Source organism: Corvus kubaryi, unplaced genomic scaffold (genome assembly GCF_017639235.1).
Source record: "Corvus kubaryi isolate FWS band 111438036 unplaced genomic scaffold, C.kubaryi_AGA036_p1.0 133, whole genome shotgun sequence".
NCBI classification, from domain to species: domain Eukaryota; kingdom Metazoa; phylum Chordata; class Aves; order Passeriformes; family Corvidae; genus Corvus; species Corvus kubaryi.
Window position 1 is genome coordinate 4,973,288 of NW_024580667.1, and position 13,126 is coordinate 4,986,413.

The following is a 13,126-nucleotide window of genomic DNA, read 5'->3' on the forward strand; positions in this document are numbered from 1 at the left end:
GGTTAAGCAATGGAGACTGCAGAGACACACAACCCTCTGCCATTTGGCTGCCAAACACCTCCAGACCATAAAATCACTGCCTCCAGACAACCACACAGAAGAGTCCTGTTCCACCCTGCCAGGCCCTACAGGCACCATCAATACAAGGTTGTGGCCAGCACTGCTGCATCTCCATTGGCTTTCTCAGCTTTGCACCCAGGGAAAAATGAGACCCTGTTTTTTGTATCCGTTGCTTCATCTCTTTTATGAGTAAGAATACAAGTCTATAGCACCAATCCAAGCAAATTATTAATGATCTTTCATTTTTAAGCAACCAGCTCCAGTGCTCACCAGAGCAGGCTTGACTCCTGTTTGTGACTGTCCTGCTGCCTCTGTTGTCAAACAACGTTGTTTTATAACAACATTCATGTTGAAGTGGATTATTATCGGGTTGACTACCCCTTAGGGTGTAATGAAAAGCATTCATTAATGCTCAGGGCAGGAGGGCTAATTACTTCTTTATAAAAAAAATCTGTGTTAATTGCCAATAACTATTTATTGAATGGGTCTCATAGAGATAATTTTGATTGGGTTTTGATTTCCCTCTCATATTGTAATGCTTAAAATGCATAGTCCAAAGAAGCTGGAAACAGCTAAGTTATCCAGATAAGCGTGGGGAGGAAACCCCACCATTACAAAGACCAGTGGACCGTGCCAGTCTATGCTCAGCTCAGTGCTCGAGCCTGCTGTGGTGCAGGCCAGGATTTTCTGGGTCTCACACCTTCCTGCTGCCTCATGCTTCCATGAAGCAAGTGGAGACCTGTTTTCCATACTCCCCCGAGGCACAGCATTGATTCTGGCAGGCCTCGGCGCTGACAGTGCAGAGCGAATGCACAAGGCTCAGGCAGGTTCCCTACAGAGCTGAATTCCACCTTGCCTGTAGGAACAAGGCAATCCCTGGCCCTGCAAGCCCCAGGACTGCATGAAGGCAAAAGGAGTAGCAATAACCCATGAGGTCAGTGTAACAGTTCCTGTGCTTGGGAGGAAGACCCATTCCCCTGATCTTTGGGTAACACTGCACTCCAGGATGAAGAAAATTCTGGATAATCATTTGTTTGCTTTTATTTAATATCAATAACTACAGGGCTGAAGGTACCAAAAAATCAACATAAGCACTGACCAAGTCCTTTCAGTTCTTTTGAGCAAGCAGTAACTTACAAACACTTCCACAGAAGTACAGTCAGCCTGTGAGAGGCAGAGTGGGAAACTGCCAGGGTCCAAATGCTCCTGCAAAGCCTCAGGAGGTGCCATGGGTTGATGCTGGCCGGGAATTTCACTGGATGTGCACTGCAGTAGTTTCTAGCAGTCTGACACCTACAGACTCCCACAAAATACCCAGGGGATGTAAGAAGTGTCCTGGTAGGCAACAGTCCCCTCCAGACCAGACCTCAGACCCTGTGGCTGCAGACCTGGGCTGCTGAGCCTACTTACCTTGGAGCTACTGTCAGGCACACCATCAGATTGAACTACTTCCCATTTCCAACCCCTCTGACTGGAGAAAAATGCTTTTTGGGTTTTTTTTCTCTCTTTTTTCTTCTCCTATCCCACCCCAGCAGTTCTATGGGGCATCAGTCTTCTCTCACATCATGGTTTCTGATTCTCAAGAAGATAAAGCACACAAACCATGCCCTCTGCAAGCCAGAAAGCTGTCTTTCCCCCTGGAAATCACAGTTTAAAAAATATTAATGTTTTTTAACATTGAATGATGGTTGAATGATCTCCATTTTAAGAACAGACAGGGCTTTCAGAAATTACTTTTCTCACTGCCCTGAGAGGTTTTGAGAGGGCTGGATTAACAAAAAATTGGTCGTTTGGCACTTTCTGAAAGCATTCTGGGAATACCTCCAGGGGTTGCCTGGAATCTACTGCTTCTGCAAGTCTTGGCCAAGTATGGTGAATAAAAAATAGCATTCAGGTGATTTAGTAGTTGCTTTGGGAAGGTTTGGAGTTGCACTGTTGCATAGTGCACCAGGGATAGAATCACAGAATTACAGAATTATTTGGCTTGGAAGAGACCTTAAAGATCATCTTGTTCCAACCCCCCCTACCATGGGCAGGGACACCTTCCCCTTGGATGAGGCTGCAGAGTGCCCCAGCCAACCTGGCCTGGATGTTTTGTGTCTGTAATGTACACTTCCCAGTTATTGATTACACAGGAGGACCACAATCTAAAATAGGTCCTCGGTGTCACCTACAGACAGCTCCAGACACCGAAAATAACCACACTGCAGCTACCAGGGAGCAGAACAGACTCCAGAGCGTGAGGACTTGCTGCCTCAGCACAGCTTGCTTTTAATGAGCTTGCACATACCCAATATCTCCAGTCATGCTGGACAAAACTGAAATGACTTTTGAATAAAATGTTTCCCGGTTGCAACAGGAACAGGTGCAATGACAAGAAAAAGGCAAAAGCAACAGCTTTCTTTCATCAAAATCAGGCCAAGCTGGCAAGAACAGCTTGCAGAAAGCTGACCATGCTTTTCATGTTTGGAGGGCAAAACACTTTTATTTACAAAACAGAGAAGTGTCATTTCTTGTGTCAAATCATGAGGATTTTTATTTTTATGATACAGGTTCATACTGAAGCAGCCCTCACTCAGCTCTGGTAGAAGTCTGACATCCTGATCAATCCTTCCCCTCCAGCAGGATGTCAGGTATTTTATGCAAGGGTCTCGGCTGGCAGCAAATTAATTTCCTAGCCTTCAAATTATCTTCAACAGTAATGAGCCACTAAAGTCAAGGGAAGAGTCACAGAAGACAAAATCATCTTAGGGGCTGCACTGGGTCCTCCACCAGCCTGAACTCGTGTAAGCAAAGCCAGTCTCCTCTGCAGAGTTGCTTGCCCAAGGATGGCAGCAGCCAGCAAGGCCTCCACAGAGGTGCCATAGCTCGCTGACACCGTGGAGCATCACCTTCACAGCAACAGACTGTCCTCTTGGCAGGGCTCAGGGCTGTCCTCCTCAGCAGAAACAAGTCCTGGGACGCAGCTCAGGACAGGACACACATCAGCTAAGGCTGCTGGACCACCTTACAGCCAAACCAAGCTGGCAGCTCACTGGGACCGAAGCAAGGTAGTGCCCCTTCTTCTTCCTCCCGGAGTCCTGCTTCATCTGCTGGTGGATTCGGCAGTGCTGGGGTAACAGTTGGACTCATCTTAGAGGTCTTTACCCTCCTAAATGATTCTATGATGCCCCACTCTCCTCGACCCCCAGCCATGCCCCATTCCTCCCACCCCTGCTGGGACTCATCTGGTTGCCCCATAATTTGCTTTGACTCCTAAACCTGCCCACCTCTCTTTGGCCCAGTTGGTTCAGTAATTGCATGGAACACAATGGGCTCATGGAGGGATCAGGCAGCCAGAGCCAGCCCGGCACAGCAGGAGCCCGATTCCTCTGCTGCTCATTCAGTTCATACCAGAGGGAGCAGAGGGACCTCAGCCCCTGAGGCAAAGACCCGTGGCAGCTCCACCTCTGGAAGGAAAATCCTGCGCATCTGTGCCCGGCTGACACTGACCCGTTCTCGGCAGCTCCGGCTTCGTTTCCTGCTCAACTCCCCCACTTCTTCCTCCGGAGGGAGGAACGGAAGGGAGCGCGGGGATGCTCCACCCAGAGCAGGGGATGCTGCAGTGCCAGCCAGCGCAGCCTGTGTGGTCCCAGCCCGAGCCAGGGGGATTTCGGCAGGGAAGCCCCTGGCAGTTCCTTCACCAGCCGGATCCTCTTCAGGGAAGCTGCCAAGAGCCCAATTAACACACCTACCCCATAAAAGCAGGAGTGGTGCTGCGCTGAGGGAAACAATCGACCACGCACTAAAGGGCTTTGCTGAATGGACTTGATTCAGCGCTTACGCCTTAAAGCTGAGCACATGCCTTACTGAATGGGGACAGGCACGTTTGGGGGCCTGCTGACCTGTCACCCAACATCAGCATCTTCAAAAGGAACAGATCTTGGCACAAACAGCTCTTTCTTTCAGGAAAATGAAAAGGGGAAAAAAAAAAAGAAAGAAAACCGAGGAGAGGCTGGGGCTTTTCCACTCCGGAGGGTCACTGGTGGCTCCTGAAGGAGGAGGCAGCAGCCTCACCCACCTCCCTCCCCTCCGTGGGGCAAGGGGAGACCTGCCCGGGAGTGAACAGGGGAAGGAAACTGGGGCAGCTGGTGGGCCAGTTCTTTCTGGTATGGAAAAACATCGCTCTGTGAACATCCTGTGCCTACAGGAGAAAGGCATCGCTCCAGCATCGCGTAGCCCCAGCAACCGAGCAAGCGGCTGTGACTGTTCTTAAGCCCTCAGAAGAGACTGCAAATGTGAGTGCTGTGGCCTGCCCAGTGGCTTTGTTCTCAGCACAGTCCTGCTTGGCTGCCCAGCATAGATGCAGGACCTGTCTTGGCATCTCCACCTTTAAAGATGTCACTCCCTCACGGCTGATGTTTTACTGAGGGCAGGTTTAAATTTGGGGACCAGATTCCTCTTCTATTTGCAAAGCTCTTTTTCTCTTTCCTGCTCTGGAAGTGCTCTCTGAATAAAGCCGAAGAGGATGCTACGGGGATTTTTAAGACATGCTGGCACCTTTTTGCCCGTGTGGCTGTGAACCCTTTTAGAGCAGTGCGTGGGAGTGCACTGACCACACCAGCACCAGTCAGAGGTTCACCAGGACCTGATGCTGGAGGCACCAGGCAGGGCAGCCCCTCCTGGGCAGGGGGTTGCAGTAACTGGGTAGGTGGCACTGATGGATGGACAGACAGACAGAGGAAGGACTGGGACTCCAGCAGCTGCATGGGCTGTGGGGACACAGGTGCTGCACAGCTCCTCCTCAACAGAAGGGTCCAGGACTTCTCTCCTCTCAGTCAACACTGCCAAGCTAAGGGCTTGGCCCAAAATTCGCAGGTTTAAACCAGTTTTTCTGTCAGATCTGTGACATTTCACTTATTCAAGTGAGAAAGAGATGAGTGTCTGCCTTTGCACGAGCCAACCCTCAACCCCAAAGCTCTCTTCTCCCCTTTCTCACCAAAATCAAGAGAGAAATGCTTAATGCCAAAATCACTCACAGCACTAAGGATGGGATAATTAAACACTGCCGATTTTTAACAGTAACAAGAAGAAAAATTGCAAAGCAGAGGGTATGTATTTGTCACATGGTAAAACCAGCTGTGGAAGGTTTTTCTTGGAGTTTTGAAACAATTCCAGCTCTTTCTCTTTTTTTTTTTTCTTCTTTCCCAGTGTAGTAACATTTTTCTGTCACAACCACATTAGTTAAAAAATGCGTAGAGACATGTCATGCCAGGCTGTGCGCAGGTGTCTCACTTTCACTTTCCTCCCTCCCAAAAAAAGTTTTCTTATAACTAAAGAATGAGAAGGAAGCAGCTAGAAATCTGTAATGGTTCCATTTATTAATACGTATATCACAAATACTCACAATATCAATGCATTCTCGTTGGCATGCTAGACAGAGGCATTATTAAAAAAGTCCTATTTTTTTTTAAAAAGGTTTTAAACTTTTGCTTTCCCCCAAAAATATTTCATATGCCTGGTTTTTTTTGTGATTTTTTTTTTTTTTGTGTCTGTGTCTTTATTTCGATTTGATTCAACAATGTATTTGGTGGCTGCAACCTCAATGCAAAAAGAAAGGAAAAGAAGAAAGAACAGGAAAAAAGTATGAAGGCCGCAGTACAGCACAGTTCAATTAGTTCATAGCTACGTAATAAAAATAAAGGGAGCAAAAATTTCTGCCTTCACAGTAAGCAACAACACAGCTTAATAACAGTATTACACAGGATCAGGTTCCGAGGCAAAATGCACTAGACAAAGCCTACCGGGATACGCACTAGGCATACAACACTGAGTAAGAATCAAAGATGTAGAAGAACATCAGGAATAACAGTTCCCTTCAAGCACAACATTTTAACATCATTTTCAAGTATCTGTATGTTATGTTACTGATTCCTTTGTTTTTGGGGAAAGGGGGACAGGCGCAGGGAAGGGGGAAAGGATGGAAACCTTAGTAAAGCAATAAACAAAATGAGAAATTAAGATAAAACCAAAAGAATATATATTTCATATACCGGTTTATATGAATGTGTGCAACACTTATTAACCATGGTGAAAGGCTAATTATGCCCTCCAGTCACTACATGCACAGCCCGATCAATGCTGTTAATGAGTTACCTTTGTTAACTTACGATGCAACTACTGTGTGACCAAGAACATACAGGCGGTGCCTTCCTACGCCGAGCCGCGGGGGTGGGGTCTGGCTCTGGAGGCCGAGGGGACCCGGCCGCTCTCGGTGGCACCGTGGAACTTCACAGAATGGGACACTACGCATGGGACAGTTCGGGAGGTGGGGTGCGAGTGTGCGCGCACACGGGCTTGCTCGTGGGGGTGTGCGTGCGTGCGTGCGAGAGACAGTGTGTGCTAGAACATTCATGTCAGTCTTTCTCCAATTCTGCAGCTCCTGGTCTTCACACAGGCTCTGGACTTCACACTTCTTGAAAGACTGGAGAGAGGGGAGGATGGAAAAAAAAAAAAAAAAAAAGAGCCAACAAGTGGGTTGCTTTGATTGCTAACAGTATTCACAACACGTGTTCTGTTCTCTCTTTTCGTGAAAAGTGAAAGGACAAAAATCAGCACTGCGTTTGCCTCCCCCCCCCTCAATATTGGGATGAAAGTCCCAAAGCAAAGAAGCCCACGGAAAGGGTTCTCAATGAACATGCTCAGAATGTAAAACTTGCTCTCTGTCTTCAGCAGAAGCAGCGCAGCCACAACATACCAAGGCTTTTGTAGCTTTACCACCTGGAAAATGGGAAAAGCTCACCTCGTTACACCATCTCGTACTGGTTAGCAGTAATAAACCGGGACAGACAGCATGCCAGCAGCATCCCGATCAACTGTTCCAGACAAGAGAGAGACAGAACAGAATTTCAGTTAAATTACATCAGTGCAAAGCATTTGTAAACAAGGATTTCTTGTTCTGGAGTTATTATGCACACTGTATTTATGCCCTATTTTAATGACCGCTCTAATAAAAAAAACAGCATTAAAATCTCTCATCTTTCTTTGTCAGATCTTCCTCTTGATTTTTATCATTTATTTGACAGGCAGCATGACTTTTTGGTATTTTTCAATCCCATTGTCAATGCCTGGCCAAGCCAGATGTGGATGAATAAACTGCTGGGGGTATCAGCATGTTACAGGCTGTGTTTCATTCGCAAGCTCCACCTGGGTCCCTCACCAACACCCATCAGCCCTGAGAGCTGGTGCCTTTAACTTCTTTATCACTGTGCCAGGGAAAAGCTTCCTGGTGTCCCAGAGTGGTTATGCTTCCTCTACAAGCGATGCAGCACTGTAGAAATGAGCGCGATAAATCTGGAAATAAATTTTAAAAAAGTCATTCACTATTCCCTTGGCTGTCACTCAGATTATTGAAAACAGATCCCAGGCTTCTGCTCGTCAATAAGCACTCAGTCTTTTCAATGTTTTGTCTACTGCAGTTTCTTAGTGCTTCCTGTGTGTGCCAACAGTGTTAATATGCTGTAAATAATTCAAACGTGCTTTTCTCATTGGGGTTGGTCAATTAATTAACTCCTGAGCATATCCAGACTGTTACAGCTCATCCCTGGCTAAGGAGATGAGGCCATAAGGTTGTGTCTGGTGATGGACAAGGCTTCCCTGGACCTGGCTCCCAGCACGGGCTGTCACTGTGCCTCTGGCTGAGCCCACACACACCATCTCTGCCTGTCTCCTGCTGCTGCGGGCAGAGCACATGGCGAGGGGGATCACAACCTTTTGGCAGCAGCAGAGTCTCCTCAGAGCCTGCAGAGTGTGCCCAGGTATGACTGGCTGGCTGCTCATCCAAACTGACTCCTCCTATTTCATTCCTTGGGATTGTGTGGCCCTTCCCCTAGACCAGGCAGTGCTCCCTGTTACCACAATCATCATCAAAATACACATCCTGTGTACCAGGCAACTGCTTGATTTGGGCAAGCCCAGAGCAAGGCCAAGCCAGGGTAACTCAAATTTGGATAAACTGTTTCCTGCCTCTGAGATGTCACAGTCCCTGTCAGGCCACATTTCTTTCACCAGAAATTTGCTCCTTTTCCTGTTTCAGTGTCCACCAGAGCTGTTTGGAGAATTTCAAAAGGGCACAGAGTCACATTTAAAAGCAGACTGAACCCTCCTGTTCCCGACATGCACCCCTGATTTTGGCATCAAGGATGACACTGCCTTGGTTATAACTAGACGTGGGGCACAGGTACCACGTCCTGAGCAACCTCCAATAAAAACCAAAGGGTCCAGGGGCTGTTTTCAGTTGCCAAAAGAGATGTGGATGCTGAACACCCTCCTCTGAAAATTTCACTTGATACCAAGAAGACATTTTAGCCATATTGTTGCCTTTTCTACTCAACTTCTCTAGGCAGGTGTTAAGGCAGGAAATGGACCAGCAACAATGAGGATGCCAGCATTGTCTAGCTGGGCTCTGGATTCCATGCTTAAATACTCCTGTCCCTGATTTAATGATGATTTAATCAGTTGCTGAAGATGTTGCTGAAAACCAACCCCATGCTACAGGTTACATGACACTCCTGCAGCTGACTGATGCACTGTTTCTTTAGCTCAGTTCAATTTTGGAGAACGAGATTTCTGTTTTGGACAGTGGTATGTACTTCTCCATGCTCTTGACAGGCCAAACAGAGTGAGTGCCTCTGGGTGGCCCTGTCCCACCTCCTCACTGTCACTTTGCTGTGCTTGTGGTGACTCCCAGTCTTTCCTCACCTTCCTTGGCTGGGCTCAGAAGTTACTTCTCTGCCTTACTGCATTTTTCACTAAGATGAACTTCACACTGTATTTCATCCAAATTCTTTTCCCTGACCAAATTCCAGCCCAGACCCTAATAAATTCCTCTCTCATCCTAAAATGGCCAAGAATATAAGTACATTGAAGTTGTTTGTTTATTTTTCCCCATCACAAGCACCCAGATTACGGCCACTGTTCTTCTCAACCACAATCTGCTGCTTGTATCAGGTTCACAAGGGGAAAGATGCTGTAGTCTGTACAAATAGGAAGCCACAGGCTTTTCTTTCCCCATTCAGCTGGAGCAGACCTCCCTTGCTACCTTCAATTAGGGATTCTTCTGTCCTGGGCAGCCTGCAACTCTAAGAATCAGTGTGTCTGAATTTTGTGGCATCTGCAGGCATGTAACAATGTTTTGTTTTACTCAACTCACTCCTAAGACAAATGGCAGATTACTCATGAATGTATCCTTATGATCTTTGGCCCACTTAGTGATTCTTGGCTCTGATCTTAGGCTGGTTTAGGCATTTAAGTGGTTATAGTGACCTAATATTTAACTTTGTATTTCAAAAACAATGGCATGCATATCAAGTCCTTACATACACATTTTATTCAGCATTTCTAAGTATTACCAGGACATAGCAGAGCTGTAATAACTATTTTGAAATACTTTGAAAGCATATAAAAACATGTGGTTTTTTCGATGTGTGGACTTCCACATTTAACCACGAGAGCACTGTGCCTCCTGGAGCCAAGAAGAGGCAATATTGTACTGAGTTGCTGAAGTTTCTTCATGGTGCTCTTTCATTACAGGCATAACTACAGCCCTCTGCATTTAAGTCAGGCTGGAGGCTCCCAGATTGTGCAGCACAAATGAGCACTCTCCACCCTGCCTTGCTCTCTGCATTTGTTCCATCACTTGCCTCCTCTGCTCTTCAGGCAGGAGGAAGCCCCTTATCCTATTGTGCACCAGGTTCCCGCAGCTCCTTTGAAAGACCAGAAGAATTGGCATTAAAGGATTCCCACAAAGAAACTGCTGCTGGGAGCTGCATTCATTTCCCTGTGCCCCCATTGCCTCTCAAATGCCCCATCTCAACTTTTATCCACTTATCCATTTATTTTATTTTACTGTCTTGATTTTTGAGTGCTAAATGCCAGACTTGGTTCTGCATTTGTGTTCTCTCTCACTTTTTTCTTTTCTCCCCTTTTTTCCTAAGATTATCTTGGTCTTCTGAGCTATTTTATGGAAAGAATAGAGTTTTCCATACCCTGGTGTTGCAAGAGGAGGCTTGAAAATGCTGACAAATTCTTTGGTTTAGACAACTGGGAAACCCACGCCCCTCAGGTGTGTCTCCTATACTACCATCCTGTTGGCCACAGCTCATTCCAGCAAGCAGAATACAGTAAATTTCTTCATCTCTCCATGGTTTCTAGGAGTAATCTCAGGCACATCTTAGTTCTGACCGCTGAAAACCACCCACAGCAATTTCCTAGCAGTCTTATCCCTACTGTACACGTAATAGCTGGCTTTTTAATACAGTTATTCTGTAGGAGTTACCACTGACTGGAAGCTGTTCTAAATGACATATTTGTCACACCTTATTGTGCTGAAGAGAAAGAAAATGAATTGCAATTTGAATTTCTATTTTATTTTGGGTCTTGGTGTCATCACCATTTTTCACTCTTTAGGAGAATTTCTATAAATAGAAATGTGTTGAAGTAACTTGGAATTCATCAGCACATCAGGTAAGCTACAGCTGGGGGGGGTGGTTTCCATTCATCAGGAATAATTTTTTAGCTCAATACCTTCCCATATTCTCAAAATGCAAATCTCCAAGCATGTAGGTTCTCTGGCTCTATTTTAGAAGAGAGAATTTTCTATGCCACATGTCACTTACTTGAGTCAGCCTCCTGTGCCATGGTGTGCCTCTGTCACAGGGCCTACCTTCACACTGAATCCATGCTGCTCAGTCTTTAGAAACAATCCAGTCTTAGACCAGATTTCAAGTCACATACTGGATCTTGATGTGGATCCCACTCCCTAACCCCTGAGCAAGTCCCAGCCTGCCTGCCTGTGCTCAGGGAGGAGTTGTAGCAGACAAGGTGGGTGATGTCTGCACCAGAACTGCGTCCACGTTCAGGCAGAGCCACTCACATTAATGCTGACAGTAAAGAGGGCAGGTGGATGTTTCACAGTAGAGAGGGTCCATGGCTGCCTGGGAATGTATCTTGGAATGATGGGAACTGTATATGCCCAACAACTTGTTTGGGGCATGTGGAGAGCACCTGATTTCCAGTCCTTGAGCACAAAGGGAATAATGTGGCCTTAACACTGCACTGAGTCTCCCCTACTCACAATCTATAAACCCCTCCAGTGTCTCTTGCATTCCTTAAGCCAATGCCTGCACTGTATTTTTTTCTAGGCACAGCTCTCCATCATCTATGCAGTTGCATAATTTTATTCTCTGTTGGGCACAACACAGCAACCATTTCTCTGCTCTGAAGAGCACCTGCTAAACTGAAATTATTCCAGCTGGAAGTCACCATTGGCATTCAAGTCCAAGTCCAAAACCAATCAAAATTTATTTTATTGATATTATTTCAAACCCGAGAAGGAGAGCAAACAAGGTCAGCAAAACAGTGTTTTTTATAAAAACTCTTGACTTTGATGGGGAGGTCTGTGCCAGGCCTGTAAGATTTGCAGTGCCATTACATCAACCTTCCCTATTTCTGGGCATCAGCACATTCCCCGTGCTACTCAACACCTAACAAATCATGTGAAGGAAAGGCCCTTGAGCATGCTTTACTGTAGAAGAGCAACATGATTTAATTTGTCTTTTATTTAGATTAAACCTCTCAATAGGAACAGCGAAAACTCGCCTACAGCTGGAGCCCTGCCTGGCATTACTGCCAGCCACGCTAACCTGAAATCAATTTGTAAACACTGCCCCTAATTGGGCCCAGAAAAACAGATTAAGCAGTAAATTACAACTGGCCACCTATTCTTCACAGCCTGGGAGAGCTGCATTTTTCTCCTCTGCAGCCTTTCTCTTCTCCTTTTGACGTGTTTGCTAAAACCCCAGGCAGCTGGGTATGTCCTCACAGTGCCAGACCCCAGTGCCTGTGCTGGGGAGTGACATCCCCACCTGGCAGCAGGGCTCATGGTGCCACCAGCTGGGTGAGATGCCAACACCACATCAAAACACATCTCATTTTTCCCTCAGTCACAGGGACAAAGTGCCTTGCAGCCTGTGCTGCCTGCAGCCTGCCATGAAACACCCATTAAAGGCTTTCAGGCAGTGTTGGTCCTGACTTTTTCCCCCAGCAGCATATTTTACAATTCTATTCATCTCATTTTTCTCTTGGATAGCTTTACACAAGGCATTTTAAAAGATGCTTTACAGCCTTCTGGATATCTAGAACCCAAACTGAAACCCAGCTTGGAGTCCTATAGCAGTAATCAAGCCATTATCAAGGCTGGAGAAGAGTATCAATGCTGTAATCGTTCAACACGAGCTAAAATAGCCTATTAACAAAAAAACCTGACCTCCCCTCGTTCATGCAAGAACAATTCCCAATTGTTTACCTTTTCTGGATCCCAAAAACCCAACATGCAGGCACGTGCTCTGGGCAGCTGGTGTTGTGATGAACCAACATTTCCACCCACATGAAACTGGTTGGCAGCCCAAACCACAGGCTCCTCACATCCAACACCTTGGCTACAAGGCATCAGGCTTCCAGATATGCCCAAGGCAGGGCAGTCTGCCAGTCTGAGCCCAGACAATTTTAGGGCTCCTGCAGGTTGTGCATATGTTGATGGAGAGGATGTGGGGGGCCGGCCATTTTCCACACAGCTTGGGGACAGTTTTGAATTGTCCGTATTTCCCTCTCATTTGTGCATGTTTCCAGTAGAGTCCTTGCTGTCACACATGAAGTGACTGGTATAAAGGAGCATCTTGCTGAAAGATGGAGGTGTTTTCCTGCCCCTTCTTGATCAGAGCAATCTGACCAGGCCTATTCTTTCCCCTGTTCCTGTCTACATAAAGGCAGCTTGAATATCATGGGGCAGAAAACTCCTTCTTAGCTCTCCTCTTGTTGCTCTTGTGCCACACTCCTTTTGGTGCAGAGAAGGAGTTGGTTTAATAATCTGATTTTGGTAGACTTAACATTTCTCAGTGTTCAGAATTAAAGGGAAAATAAATAAAATTGGTCACAAAGTGTCCCTTCCAGGCTCCAGCTCCAGGATGGGGAGGCCTGAAGGTGCAGTTGTTTCAATTCTTGAGTCCTCTAAGAACAAATAAGAGTACTT

The 13,126-nt window shown here is 46.4% G+C and overlaps 1 protein-coding gene and 1 long non-coding RNA gene across 2 annotated transcripts in view; one reads left to right on the forward strand and one right to left on the reverse strand.

Annotated features, from left to right (window-relative positions):
* Positions 1 to 5,666, forward strand: part of LOC121667948 — a 32,727-nt gene extending 27,061 nt beyond the window's left edge. The window contains exon 3 of the long non-coding RNA XR_006017205.1: positions 2,613 to 5,666. This is a non-coding gene — a long non-coding RNA (uncharacterized LOC121667948). The remainder of the gene's footprint in view (positions 1 to 2,612) is intronic.
* TSPAN7 (tetraspanin 7) overlaps positions 5,399 to 13,126 on the reverse strand; it is an 84,395-nt gene continuing 76,667 nt past the window's right edge. Inside the window, exons 7-8 of the mRNA XM_042035141.1 lie at positions 6,842 to 6,914; positions 5,399 to 6,523 (exon numbers count right to left, since the gene is read on the reverse strand). Of these exons, the coding sequence (XP_041891075.1) occupies positions 6,846 to 6,914 (69 nt within the window). The 3' untranslated portion in view covers positions 5,399 to 6,523; positions 6,842 to 6,845. The remainder of the gene's footprint in view (positions 6,524 to 6,841; positions 6,915 to 13,126) is intronic.